A 15440-nucleotide genomic window follows, 5' to 3' on the forward strand; every position below is an offset into this window, starting at 1 on the left:
TGATGCTCTCCCATATTTTGATGCATGTCACCAAAGTGAAAATCCTAGCATTAAATAATAAGACTTTGAAGAAAACCACCAAAGTCGGGTCATACATAAGTCGAGATGCAGAGACAGATTTGCATACCCTCAGTGTTAGGGCATGCACCATCAATGGGGGTCAATTAACCATTAATTCAATTGTCCACTCAACATCTCAGTGAGTAGACCCCACTGTGGTGAGAGGTTGTGACCTGGTCCCAGTAGGCCATTTCTAGCTCCGAGCAGGTGAGTCATTGAGCTCTAGTCAATAAGCTTTGAGTTTTGGCAAATTGACTTTGAAACACATCAGGTTGAGCAGATCTGTTGTATAATATAGTTTCTGAGTTGCAAAGTTGATTTCGCTGAATTAGACATCTTTTTGAACAACTCAAATGTCTGTAAAAAGATGTGTTGCACTGCTTTTCATACCAATTGCAAGTTGGCATTCAGGTCAACCAGCGTTGAGTTGAATTGAAAAGCTCCATTTTAGCTAATTTGTTATTGCCAGAGCAACATGACATGCCTGTCCGCTTGACACTATAAACAGGCCCATTTGGCAGCATTTGAGTTAACCATTTTCTTCGAATAAAATGTGATTACCTCGTGACATTAAAAATACAACTGTTTCCTTGTTGGTTATAACCCAAAAACATACATGTATGTAGTAAAAAACACTACTTATTAGTCATAATTCCCCTCATAAATTTCCCATTGCAGCAGGTCCTCTGGGCAATTACCAGCCCTTCCAGCACCCTTCTTTTTCAACACCACAGTATGATTTGAGATGGTTTGTAAACAATACATTATCACATGTAGGAACAAGGTTCCAAAAAACATGAATGAAATGTTCAGCTACGTACATACTAATAATTGCACCATATGAAAAAAAAGGACAAAAAGAACAAAAATGACTTTCTTGACAATTCAGTCAAAATGTTATTCCAATAGTAATAAATAATTGACCCATTATCTCCAGTAATTGGTGGAAAAATGCCATCTTACGTTTTATAGAAGACCACAATGAAATATTAATGAAACAGTTTGTTTCTTGTTGAAGACAATTCTGCATTCATTTGGTTTTCTTGTTTGGAAATTGAATTAGACTGTTCAGATTTACTGTAAACAACCTTTTTTTTCTCTCACTTGTGTATGGGCATTCCAAGATGTTAGATATAAAAGAAATAATACAGAATGATCTCTTGGCGGACTTTGTTCTTTATAACAGAATGTCTCCACATAATTGTTGTACATATAATTAGACATTTACATTGAAAATATAAATTGTACACCCACAAAATCACACATTTTTTTATGGGGACAAAATTCTTACATGTTATCTTAATCATCTAGATTATAGCCACCATATCATAGAAATATTTATTAATGTGAAAATATGAATTTTGAGTGTGAAAGTTTAGTTTTCTGCCAAGACATAGCAGAGGATAAGTAAAATAATTACTTAATTATATATTTCTCCAACGTTTTGTTTTGATATAATACCAAATTATTAAGATGTTATACTTACATCAATTCCATCTAGTTTCTGGATAAAACTGCTGCTAACGGACTGAAGGGCCACTTGTGGCCATGCGTGAAACCAGTTGATAGACGTGCAATTTACAAGGGCTGGGAATTTTCTGGCCCTGGCTCTCAATGTGAAACCAACAGGTGAAAAACACAAAACAACCTGTTAAAAAAATAAACATAAAGCATTTTGTTATCTTTCAGTTCTTTCTTATAAATATATGTGAACAGATGGATGCAAGATGCAAAGTAATAATCCAAGGAGCAAGGTGTATGAGTATATGTGTGAACTCCCTAGGTTTTGTGAAGGGGCAGGGCTAGTTGTGTGCAGGGGCCGGCTCTGGACATGTTTATGGACTGGGCTATCCCCAGACAGCCTTTTGAGGGTGGAGAGTGGGAGGAAAGTGGGCATGGCCTAACACCACTGCTCTGCCTGGAGAAAGAAGAAAATGACCTGGAAATCCCGAGTAAGCAGAGCTTCACCTGGAGACTCTGGGTCTAACCCAGCTATGGTGATGAAAGCATACACAACCTCCTTTGTATTCCAGTAAACAGTATGCATTCCATAGTCTACCCTAGCTAACTGCAGTAACCATACCATCGGGAACAGAATTAAGGAGTTGTAATATAATTGTCAGATGGCATGTCAGCATAAAGCAAGAAGCATAACGAAATAGACTTAAATACTTCAGTTATTATTTTCTCTCCACACTTACATGCTATTGAACATAGGGGTAATTAAAATTGCTTTTTTAATTTAATTTTTTTTAACTCTCACAAGATTTACATTTTTAGAAATTCGTAACAAATAAGACAGAAATCTGAATTAGACTTGAGGACAGTTTTGGAATTCTATGCAAGACCACAAATTCTCCCTGTTCGATCATTGGACTTTGTGAGCAGCACTTAAAAGGAGAATTTAGATAAAAAGGCTAAAGCCAAGACTTTGGGAGGCTATTAGGCTGCCATTCCCTCCCCCAGATTTCTCTCACTTTCATGCTTCCCTGTGAACTCTACACAGTGGGAATGGTTCAAAACTTCAAACCACAACTTGATCAATGGAAGTAAAAGGCACTACTAATAGGTGCCAGATCCACAAAAATTGGGTACCTCAAACGTTGATTCTATTTCCCAGTACTTTTGCTGAACCAGAGACTGTAAAGGAAACCAAATGGACGCTATGTGTCGAGTGCCATATAACATAAGAGAAATATGTTCTGAATTATGTAAAACAGCAGCTGAATGGACTCCTTAAAAATAAAGCCCATTTCTATGTGTTTGTCTTTTGAAATCAACATAATATAGAAAATGGTGCAGAAATGTAGTTCTCTTCATGCAGCAAAAATCTGGGACTCCCAAAAGTCAGGATGCCGGCAATATGGTACTTTCACTAAGTGATAAGTCACAATAAGATGGAAAAACTCATCACTGATAATTATGATGGGCCAATCTATTCTGAAGACCTCTTTGGCTAAACCATACATGTGTTGCCATCAATAGTGTATCTACAGAGGGATGCAGATAGAGCTGTACTGGCCTACTGGGAGATTTCCCGGTAGGCCGCCTCCTATACAGATGGTCTTCAGGGCGAGGGGTGACAGACCTCATGCTCCCACAACAAGTTGGAAGATAAATGATGGAAGACAAAAGAGGAAGATGTGAGAGAGAAATGAGAAAGGTAAGAGATGGGGAGTAAAAGGGGAAGGGGATAGTGAGACAAAGGGAAGATGATGGGGAGAAAACGTTGCTGAAAGGGCTAGTGTGAGCCAGTATGTATGTGTGTATGGGCAAACATCCATGTGTATATATGTGTGTATGGACATACCTATAAAAGGGCAGTGTATATGTGTTTGGGCAGGTGTGTGTAAGGGTAGTGTATGTGTGTATGTTTGTGTAAGGACATTGTATATGTGTCTGTATGGGCAGGTGTGTGTAAGGACAGTGTTTAAGTTATGTGTGTGTGTAAGGGCAGTGTATAACGGTAGTGTATATGTGTGTATATGGGCAGTGCATATGTGTGTATATGGCAGTGCATATGGGTGTATATGTGTATAAATGGCCAGTGCATGTGTGTGTATGGGCAGACATGTATGAAGGGCAGTGTATTTATATGTGTGTGTGTATGGGCAGACCTGTGTAAGTACACTGTGTGGGTGTTTGGACAGGCATGTGTAAGCACAGTGCATGTATATATGTGTGTGTGAGGCATTTGTAAGGGAAGTGCATATGTGTGTATATGGGCAGTGCATATGTGTGTATATGGACAGTGCATACAGTATGTGTCTATATAGGCAGAGCATATGGGTGTATATGTGCAGTGCATATGTGTGTGTAGGGGCAGTGTATGGGTGTGTGTTTGTGAGCATGGATGTGTAAGGGTAGTGTATGTGTATATGTGTGTGTATGGGGCTGTAGCCTTACGACCAGTAGGACAAGGTGTATCATGGGGGGGTGCAACATTTTTTTCTACCCCGGTGCCACTGTAACTCTGGTTACACCACCACATTAGTATAAATCATTCCCAGAGTCTCATCTCCAGAACCGGATTAACATGCTATGGGGCCCTAGGCAAAATACCAATTTGGAGCCTCTTTCCTGCTTGATTTACATACAGGGCAATTTATCCCTGCCACGCAAACCCCAGCTCTTAAGTTTCTGCATGAAGGCTGGGCCGGTGCTTTCAATATAAGGAGGCCGTACCGGTGGCAGATCACTCACACACAGAACCTGCTGGAGCAATCTGTCTAAACCCCTTACACAAAAAAAAAGCAGTAACAACTCCATACTAGCCATTAACAGACAATTTAAATACTGTATCTGAGCAGCTGCCTGTCCCCTAAGAATCGTAGGCCCAAGGAAGTCAACTAGGTTTTTTTGCGCATGATCTTACATCATAAGGGAGCATAATATGAGAACTAAAAAGATATCAACAACATATATTCTTCATAACTACTAGATTTCCTCTTTTAATGTTTTGAAATAATATTTGTTATCATTACCTGTATGTATTAATAAATCTCACCAGAACCATTTGAGCCTCTGAGGGCAAATATGTATAAATTCAGATTTTATAGTCCAGATATATGTAGTCGCACAGATGGACTCTTTGATATTTATTGAAGGCAACACCGAAAGTTCTGATTCCACAATACATGCCATCTTATCATTCAATAACAGCAGACAAAATGAAACCACATCAATAATTTTACAAGGGAAGCAATGCCTGTTTTATAGAATCTTGTTAACAAAATATAACTAATGGATAAATATTCCTTTTTTTTCACCTGTGGAAAAAATGTGATAATGGTTAAAGGATTGTTTAATATAACAATGAATCATCAGGGTATCAGACACAAATGGCAGTGAGCCAGTAAAATTTGGGGTTTTCTTTTTTCTTCTGAATGATAGAGACTGTATTGTTTAATCCCTTTTCATTCTTTTATCCTTACCTTCAGCTGTCGGCGTATTCTGTCGATGAAAAACTGCCAGCAATTCTCTCTGGAGTCCGGATGGCCAAGAGCTCGCAATTCCATCCTTATGGAAGACACAATGCTGTCTATCTCATCTTCACTAAAAAGATCAGGAATATCACCTGCACAATACAGATATTATACAGCATGTATGGCAAACAGCAGAAATACATTTTTAACACGCTTAAAGGTTTAGAAGGAATTCAAAATGACTAAAAGTCGAAACTTTATCGTTAGCATACCAAGACCAAACAATTCTTTAAAATACACACAGCAAAGTGGATATTTTTATTTCTTTTTTGTAGAGGGCAATTGAAGGCAGGGAATGCATCCACTATTTGATTAGACAACAGATCTGTTGGGGATGATGTCGGAAGGCACTTGGACCATTCTACCAAGAATAAGGGTGTTGTGAGCTACATCTAGTTAGGGGTATTTATTCTAAGAGCAGTTAAATAAATCAATTTTAACACCTTTCTAAGCACGTTCAATCTGCTCTCTATAATCCTCATTACTGATTTGGCACTTTTTATGAAGCCAGATCATATAATGCACAGCCAGTGATTGCAAGGTGATCAGCGAAGGTACCGCGATATATGTTTTTTTTGTGTATAAAAGTTAATCTGGTGCAAAGTTTTGATCAACCAATAAAATGGTCTGGTCAGGATGAGTGGTAATAAGGGCACTTTCGAAATTTGGTATTTAAATAGATTTTTATACATTATAAACAGTATATTTATTCCTACTGGTACCTTGTTATATAATTACATCATTATAATTAAAATGGTGTATTTATTTAAAATAATAATAATAATAAGCAAATAAACGGGAGCAACAATATGCTTCCAGGTCATATTATAGATAAATGCATGTGTTTATCAATGTGCTTAACTTAATTTCTGTAACAAATTATAGCTATTTAAAAGAAGCTCAGTATTATTATTTTTTTTATTCCTGTGATCAATCAAATCTGAAAAATTGTCCTAAATGCAGTTATTAGGCATAGCGAAAGTAAGCCCTGTGTCTTGCAGATCTTGTAAGCTATTAAAGTATCTATTTAATTATTTTATACAGTTTAAACATGCTAGGCCAAGACCCCTTTCCGTACCACTATATGTTAATATACGTTAACGTTATTGTCAATTCTGTAGATTGTGAATTTCAATGTTACTGTTCATTTTCACTCTCCCCTATAGTAATAGCTATATTAAATAAAATGTAATGAATTTAAAATTATCTGCCCAATTAATATTACTAATTTGACCTTAAATGCTCTTAACTGAGGAACGATGAACAATGGGTTTTATTTCCTAACCCTTTCCTCATATTTTTGGTAAAGTCTGAACAATTATTAATGATGATGGTGATTTTTTTTTCTAGCCCTGCAGCTTTAATTGTATATTTCTGGCTCCTGTCTGATCACATATTTTTTTGCTGAAACAAGAGGAGATAAAAACCTATTTAAGAAAAAGAAAATAAATTCCTAATAAACCAAATTATTGCTGATTGCGACTCATTATATTAAGCAAGTTGTTTCTCTTGTGTCACAGAGGTGAGTTGACAACTCCTATTGCAAATCTGCAGAGATGACCTCTCACATCTGCTGATGAAGCCTATTCAAAACCCCATGCCCTGCGTTCATTTAAAATGTTATATTTCTGAAATGTTTTGATCATGAATGTATTTGCAAAAGGTTTATTTTTCATGCAATTTCCTTCATCTTTCGTGTTCATTATTTAAAGCCACAGAGACCAATCCAGTACGCTCAAATGATGTGGGGATAAGCTAAATCTATTAATCTTAACTAAAATTGTAACAGAATGGTAAAAATAAAAGGGCACAAACAGACTAAATGAGCCTCAGAGGCTTTTGAAAAGTACAATAATATGGAATGCATATGAAACTTAATGTTTACACATTTTAGGTTTTTTTTTATCTTTGCTAATTGATTTCATTTTTAATACAACATTTAAAACATATGTTTATAAATACTTTTAAAGACTGACTGAATTGACACATATCATACAAATAAGCTGCACTAAATAAATAAATACATACAAAATATATATAAGCTACCTGATGCCAGCACGTCATTAACTAGAACAAGAAATCTTTCATCCGGGATCTGGGCATCTGTGTGCAGGAAGACGGTGCCAATATTCTTCACCCCTACTTTGAAGTATAGTGCCGCTATATCGCTCTGCAAAGATATAGAATGGTTAGTAAAAATATTTCCAGGTGTGTCTTTAATTCAAAATTATTTAGCATTTTGGAATAATTATTTATTGGTCTTGTACCGCATTCAGAAAATTCCATTTCATAACATTCCATTATGTACAAGGATGGGCTGACTCCCTCCAAACTTTTCAAAAAGGATTGGTCTGACTTGGGCCAGCCCACTGAAATAGGTACTCTGTTGGGTCACATGACTCAAGTGAACTGGGCCAGCCCCTCAGGGAAGTAGGTGCTGCTCACTTAAAATAAGCTAGCAGGGCTTAAGCCAGGCTCCAAGTATAAGCATGTACGAGAATGTGTGTATGTACATATGTCCATGGAAGGGGGCTGGAGCCAGTACTAGCTCTCCCCCGACCGTACGTAATAAAAGTAAGTACATGTAAGTAAAACAACCTTATATTAATCAAAAGGGCATGAAACTGTCTATTTTAAATGGCTTGACAGTTCCTGAGACATTGTAGTGTTACATTTCTTCCTATAAAAAACAAGGTAACTGATAATATCTAAAAAGTACAATGAATTCCAATAAAGAGAATGACCCTGAAATGTACTTAAAAATATGATTTGGGGTGAGTGAGCAATTTACCCCTAGGCAGAACACAAACCCTAGAGTATTTGAAAGCATCTAAAAACTAAAGTTATGATCTTTATAGATATACCAGATGATGTGAGAATAAGGTTATTCTTAATTGATTATGATGACCACCGTAATAAATGTTTTCACCGTTATCTGTAGGGCGTTCAGTACACAGAACCACAGTACACCAATAAAACACATTTCATGACCTCTATCTAGCGCTATGTGCTGAATATCAATAAATATTTATATTTTGCTGACCCTAGACGTTCGCAGTCATGATTGACTAAAAAAGGCTAGTAATTCTTTGCATCATAGTTAAATATTCTATTAAGAATTGTTTACAACCTCAAACAACTCCAGTTTTTTCTGTAGATTGTACAATTTTTATTGAGTTTGAAATAAATATGGATGTTGCTGTAGAACACACAGACAAACGAGCAAACAAATTCTACATTCACAGGCAACAGAATAAAGTACAACGTACAAACGGCACTGTGGATTCAGTATGCAAACAAACATACTCTCTAAATGTAAAGTTGGAAACCATGGCAACTGTAACATCACATATAGAAACTCAAAAGACCTTTACAGCAATTAAGGATGAGTTAAGAAATTGGTTTATTTGTTTTCTGTAATTGTGACATTGCTTATTCTGCATTGACCTGCAGATTGTTTTCTAAAACAATATTTGCAAAAGGATAATTAAGAAAGGCATTAGTCTGAGTCGTATTTATACAAAAAGGCTTCATCAATCCTAAAGTTTTAATTGTGCCAAAATGAAGAACAAATGAAATTATATAGCACACAATAACAACAAATAGTTTCTGCAAAACACTGTTTTGTAACTCAAAAGATGTTTGTCTCTGACTTCTGTGGCAACAGGGATCGTGTGTTATATATTTACCAGTGCCCTACTATGCCGCGGTACTGTCACCGAAGGCTACTAACACAATTCAAACAAATTGATGATATTTATTAAGACCTCTGGGAGGATCCTAATGTGAAATAATCACCAAAGCAATGTTACTGGAGATATTTCAATGTTTATTTTAGTGCTAATTTTCTTTTGGAAATAAAACTAACTATATCCCTAGTAGCCCTTCCTTAACAGAGAAAAAGGGATCATGTCTCTTCTACCATTGATTTTACTACAAAACCACTTAATGCCGTGTGTATCTTGTGTTCATCGATCATCTCATAAAAAGTTCTGATTATTATTTAAAATAATAATTTTGAAAGTAAATTTAGGTAATTAAAGGTAAATCAGGAAATGCAAATAAAAAAAAAAAAAGTAAATATGTGCACCATCTTCATTGCATTTGTCCTAATTTTGGCTTTGTAGAAGCCTTACCCTGAGATCATTGATGCTGTATCCTTTACGAAGGGTTATTTGGAAAACTTCAAGAGAGCAAAGAAAAGCTGTCAAGCGACATAAGCTTTGCTTCCCACTTCCTCCAACACCAATTAAGAGAGCATTGCCATAGGGAAACTCCAGAATTCGGCTAATCCGGCAGCTACAAAATAAGAAGAAAAAAGGAGAATGTTATTTTCATGACCTATTCAATTAACAACTTAATATATGTACGTTATAAGCAAAAGAAACTAAATACAATACAGTTTGTAACTCAACTGAACATCACCAAACCTGCTGCATTGATCCCAATCCACTTTATTGGTGGCGGTCTTGGAAAACAGCAAACATACAATGAAAAATTACATTTTAATAAAGTAACAAAGAAAATGTGTGGAGGCTATGCTAGCTTCCCCAACACCACGAGCAAAATGACAATAAATTGATGCTTTATCATTTGTTATTATATCAAGGCATATTCATTGAATTGTCATGGTTCATCAGAAACATGGAAACATTGACATTGACAGCAGATAAGAACCATTTGGCCCATCTAGTCTGCCTTGATGCAAAGACCCACTTTGATTGTACATGCAACAAATATGAAAACTTTCTTATATTTCACAGATTATATCTTTTCTTGTCTACAGTACAAGATGTTATTATAGCAAAATGGCAATATCTGAAGGTTGCCAGTCCTCATATGTGATCCCTATTATGCTTCTGCCTCTGTAGTTCTCCCTTGCCTGATTACCATCATGGTCTTCACATTACAATATATTATTTAGTAACTAGATCACAATTTTGTAATTAACTATGTTTATTCTGCTTGGCCTCTCTGGCCTTCAGTTATTTCAATTCTGCAAATTCAATATTTACAAATACAATAGGCTGCATTCAGTTTCAAACTGTACCTTGGTTTCAGAGTCAGGGGGCATTTTATCTATGCTTTCAGCCTTTCACTTTTCACAATTAAACTTTTTTTGGAAATTGAAATATAGAGCAAAAGGAACAAAGAAAAACTAAACTCACATGTGTTGAATGGCTTCTTCAAAGAGAACAAGATTCATTGAGGCATGAATTTCGTTGTAGTGCTCAAGTGCATCTGTTAAAATTCTGACCAGCTTTTCCCAATCAGACACGGGGAAATAACGAGGTTCCCCGACTCCATGAGCAAAATGACAATAAATTAATGGCTTATGTATAAATATGTGCTCATCAACACCCTACAAGAGAAAAATGATTCAGAATGGTTTTCATAAAAAATATAAGCTTAATAACCAAATAACTGAAAATGGGTCTATACTATTTAAAACTTTCTCTGACTCTAAGAGAAAGTAAGATCAGACATTTTAAAGACATTTCCATAAAAATACATCTGACAATGTGAAGAGGCTTTAGATCAGCAATGGTGAACCTATGGCACGCGTGCCACAACGGACATGGATTATTCTTCAAATTACTCCATTTATGCCCCAACAGAATCTCACATATATACCCAAATAAACTGCATCTGTAGAAAAACGTGTGTATGTATGTGTGTGTGAATATGTGTGCGTGTATGCATGTGAATGAATGTGCGTTAAGTTTTTTGTGGAGGGTGAAAACAACACTGCACTACATCAGGGGCATCAACATGCAATGTTGGCAGATGTAAATCAGCAATGTAACAGAAGGATAGAACTATTCCAAAATGTTCCAAATTTGCATGTCTTTACCCCAACATGCTATATTTATTTTGCAAACTACATGGCCTGTGAAACTCTGTAAAATGCCTTATTTTCTAATCCGTGCACTTGGAGTGCTCTTTCTGCTAATATGCTTAGAACTACCTGAAACCCTTGCCAAGCCAGAGCTGACTAACGATAAGTACATCACATAGCAAAACGTGTTCAGCCAAACAACTTTCCTACAAGTCAAATTGATGGTGGAGGGGAGAGAGAATCATGCATATGGAACATGTACCACCCACCTATCACATTCCTTAAAGTGCATGTGATGGCTGCTGTGTCCCTATAAGTGAAACAAAATCTATATTTGGGAGTAAGGTCTAAAATTACCTAATTTTACCCATTTATATATTCAACTAGTCAAGCATCTCACCTCAAAATATCTTTTGGTAGTATCAATGAGGACCTTTTTGAAATGTTCCACGTCCTTTTCTTCCATTAGTTTATCAGAGTACACTCTGGAAGATTCATGGAGCCACAAGTGAACCAGATCACTAGAGAACCGAATGCTCTCAGATGACGCAAGAAGCATTCCCTAGAAAGTATACATATAATTACATTAATTACATTTTGCATTCATAGGAAATTACATTTTCAGCGATTCCACATAACGTAAAATCTGGCAAAGGTATGGGTGAAAAATATACCTACATCCTTATGACCACTGTAGGAGGATGGATGTGAGTAAGTTTTGAAATATTTAGGGGTTCTGCTTTTTGCTTGCAGAAAATGAAAAACATGCTATTAAACAGAAAAAAGAACAAAAAATAAAGCACATGGTTTTACCTGAAATACATGGGTCAGATCCCTCAGATTAAACATGTAGTGGAATCTGATTGCAGTGGGAAGGAAATTCTGGGTCATTTTGTGGTGGAGGCAGATGGCCGCCTGTATGAGGGTAGGTACGGATTTCTGTACGCTGTAGCTGAAACCACCATTCTGAAAATGTGCACTAATAATTCTGCCGTAAATGGTATTCAAGGCATCTGATCCAGGAAAATGCACAGCAAACACAGAGAAATGCCTCTGAAAATGATAGGAAAAGGGATAAGATATCAAATGTTTCTTCTACACATTTGGTACATAATCAATCAATAACAAAAAAGTAGCTATGCAGTTGACACCGAGTGAAAGCGTATCAATTACCTGAAGACGGGGATTAATGGAAAAACTTCCAGCAGTGGGATTCATGCATGTTATATATTGACAGTTGTGAATTTCCTTTGCTATTAGCTTCTGTCTGTCATACCTGTGGCGGTTGTATAGAGAAATCCATTCAGACTAAGAATGTTTTGTGATTTATGAATAATATGATAACTTACTTATTTGGGAGACTAAAAGTTTACACTCATAAGCAATTCAATCATTTTTGTCATATCTGATATACAATATCAAAATACAGTTTATTACAATACAATGAACTTCTGGGTAAAACCGAATGTAGGTTCCCTTGGCCTTTGTTGGCAAATAGGAAACCATGGTCATAATTTAGCCATAATTAAAAAAAACACTGGATAGTTTTCAATACTTGCTTGCATTTACTTAAAATGAATGATTATGACCCAAATGATCTCTAATAGACGTTCTAGAACTTTTTGGTTTTAGGTTAGGACTCGGCTTACATAATGTTATCAATTATGGAACATGGGTAACTTAGAGTAAACAGAGAGATTTTTGCGATGTATCTCATATACCTAGGTGCCTTAGCATCCATAAAACATTTTCCAAGTTTGGTCTAGGGATGGATCGGCATCCAAGCCCCCCCCAGAACAAATCCAATAAGGAACCCTACCAGGTCTGATAGACCACGAAACACCCAGATGAGAAATCGCTGTTGAGATGCTGAACATGGAGCCAAACGTAGAATTACAAGGTTCACATTGGAAGAGGCTTCCCTTTCTTCCCCATTCCTGCTGTTGACCAATTTTAGAGGCTCATGAAATGCTCACCAGTGACTATAATCAAGATGCTGTCTAATTAATGTGTGAGGCTGCACGGTGCTGTAGGCATCAACTTCTGGCATGTTCAGGTCGTCTATAAAATAAATCAGTTTTTTTGTTCCTGATGGAGAATAGTTTCTTCCGGCTTTCTTCTCTAATGGCTTTTCTAGGACACCTGCACACATGACATTACTTGTAAGGTTAAACAGTATCAACCAAAAGTACACAGGTCATCAATTCCGAATCCGTATCACTTACGTTGGAGCATAGCAGAAGTTGTGTAGTAGTTAAATGGTACCTTGGCAACCATGTATTCTTCCGGTAATTGTGTAAATTTGTCAGACACCAGAACAGTTTTGCCAACACCAGCATTGCCAACCAACATTATGGGTTTCCCTTTTTCAATCAGTAAATCCAAAAAATATCGCAGACGTACGGTTTCAGCTGTGTGCACTAGGACAGTCTACAAAGACATGCATGAAGATAAAAATACATAGAATCATGCATGTAACTTTACATAACAAAAGCAGGTGTCATCTTCTGAACAGTTCTCAAATAAAATGGATAAAAAAACAGACAAATTAGCCAGCAAGCTACATGGGGCACTTCTTCACAGCCTTGGAACCTCCATTTATCATGATCGTACAGCTTTCAAAGAAACAAATGTAGAAGGGACTGAGTTCAGAATACATTTAGATGCATCAGCTACATTCAAAAAATAAAAATCTCACTATTATGGATTAATCAAGCTATTGGACATGATAAAGGGATCATTATTACACTTATTACAGTTAATAAAGACTTGGCGCAGGCCAAGTCTTCGTGTTCGTCTTTGTGAAGAAGAAAAACGTTTGTATTCCATGAATATTCGCCTACTCCCGGGTCCTTTTCAGGCAAACATTTGAGTAAATTCTTAGTGGTTTTTTTCTTTGTTTTTTGCCTTTTTTTTAGCAGGGGGTTAATACGGAGTTAATGCAGTAACAGTACGCATCAACTTTGGTGCCAGGATTTTAAAGGTGCGTAAGAGTGACTCTATTGGTCGCCGGCAGGGCCCTCCAATGAAGAGTGGTTGCTCTGGACTGCCAGCCCTGGCAAATTTCTAGGTATCGATATTAATCACAAATTTGTTTAATTATTAATTAAAGGGGATGTTCCTTTTTTCCTTGTATAGATCCTATTGATCCATGTACTATAACTGCTGGGTTAACGCTGGGTTTAGAACCACTCAGGATTGTAAGCTTGCGAGCCGGACGCTCTCCACCTAATGTATCGGTTTGTCTTAGTCTTTCAATTCTAGTCTCCTCATACCCATTGAATATATGTATTGTAGGAAGCGCTGCTTATAATAATAAATAATAATAATATAATAATATAATAATAATTAAAGTGTAATCATTCTTCATTAACACTAACTTGCTTTTTTTTGTATGTATTTATTTTTATTAGGCTTTTTATGTAAAGTAAATTCTGTATATCTTAAAGATTTTCCACCGTTACAGAAAATATTTGGTACCCTTACCCTTAGAGAATGTCACATGAGCCACTTAAGAGGTTATGTTACAACATCTCCCAGAAAGTTCAATATTGCAAGGCAGACAACTAAATGTTCTTTAAATATATATTTGCATTTAACCCACAGTGACACTGGAAGGAATGGACCGCACGACAGAATAATACAACATACACTTCCACACACACAGGGTTAACGACGGAGGATATTCTTCTTATTATATTCAAATTAATTATAATAGGGCCTAGCACTTGAAAGCACTGTTGAAATTGAAGAAGGCATGAATGCATGATCAATTCCTAATACACTGAGAAATGTGCTAATGTGTGTTGAGTGATTTAGACAAGAAATATCAGACAAGAGATGTACTGTAGACAGACAAAATGTAGTAGATAAAAATTGAAAATGACAGAAGGGTGAATTCTTTCAAATATTTAATTGCATGTGCCACAAAATGAGTTTCGGAATTCTTCATCTTATTCTTGAAAGGAAAAGGGATGGGTTACAGTGACAACAATATATGTGAAGTCAAAAGATTGAGTCCAATGCTTTTTCCTTCAGAAAGTTATCCTGTGTGTTTCTCTTTTGAAGCTCTGCAAATTATTTACTAAGCGTACAGTAACTGGTTGAGTCGTGCTCATCTTGACTGAGTTGGCTGGAATTGAGCACCGTGTCTCTTTACAAAACTGACGTTGACTTCTAACTAAAGCACAATTCACGGTGACTCTACTGTTACTTGCATTAAGAATACATTTAGATGCAACAGATACATTTCTAATGTACAAATTGCAAGAAAATCGTAATATTCCTCATTATGCATTAATCAAACTATTGGACCTGATGAAGGGACCATTAAAACAGGCAATGAATGACAATATCTTTAAATCAAATCTTGCCATTAATGTTTAATTTTGTCTCATAAATGTAGTATAGAACAATGGTGCACAACTCCAGTCCTTGAGAGGCAGAAACACAATTTCTGGATATCCCAGTCTGAGCATGGACACCTTAATGAACAATTCAAAACTATGTGGAATTCCTGCCCTGTCTGTGGCTGTCACCGGCTGGTGTTGAGGACC

At 36.4% G+C, this 15440-nt stretch overlaps 1 protein-coding gene across 1 annotated transcript in view; it reads right to left on the minus strand.

Annotated features, from left to right (window-relative positions):
* The window catches only part of LOC149285965 (dynein axonemal heavy chain 11-like), a 141486-nt gene that overhangs the window by 63356 nt on the left and 62690 nt on the right, over positions 1-15440 (minus strand). The window contains exons 45-54 of the mRNA XM_089494671.1: positions 13110-13314; positions 12861-13026; positions 12058-12160; positions 11698-11937; positions 11285-11446; positions 10214-10407; positions 9182-9344; positions 7092-7215; positions 4995-5137; positions 1547-1708 (exon numbers count right to left, since the gene is read on the minus strand). Of these exons, the coding sequence (XP_089350797.1) occupies positions 1547-1708; positions 4995-5137; positions 7092-7215; positions 9182-9344; positions 10214-10407; positions 11285-11446; positions 11698-11937; positions 12058-12160; positions 12861-13026; positions 13110-13314 (1662 nt within the window). The remainder of the gene's footprint in view (positions 1-1546; positions 1709-4994; positions 5138-7091; positions 7216-9181; positions 9345-10213; positions 10408-11284; positions 11447-11697; positions 11938-12057; positions 12161-12860; positions 13027-13109; positions 13315-15440) is intronic.

This window comes from Sceloporus occidentalis, unplaced genomic scaffold (genome assembly GCF_023333645.1).
Source record: "Sceloporus occidentalis isolate IW3139 unplaced genomic scaffold, rSceOcc1.0.p SCAF_74, whole genome shotgun sequence".
Lineage (NCBI taxonomy): Eukaryota > Metazoa > Chordata > Lepidosauria > Squamata > Phrynosomatidae > Sceloporus > Sceloporus occidentalis.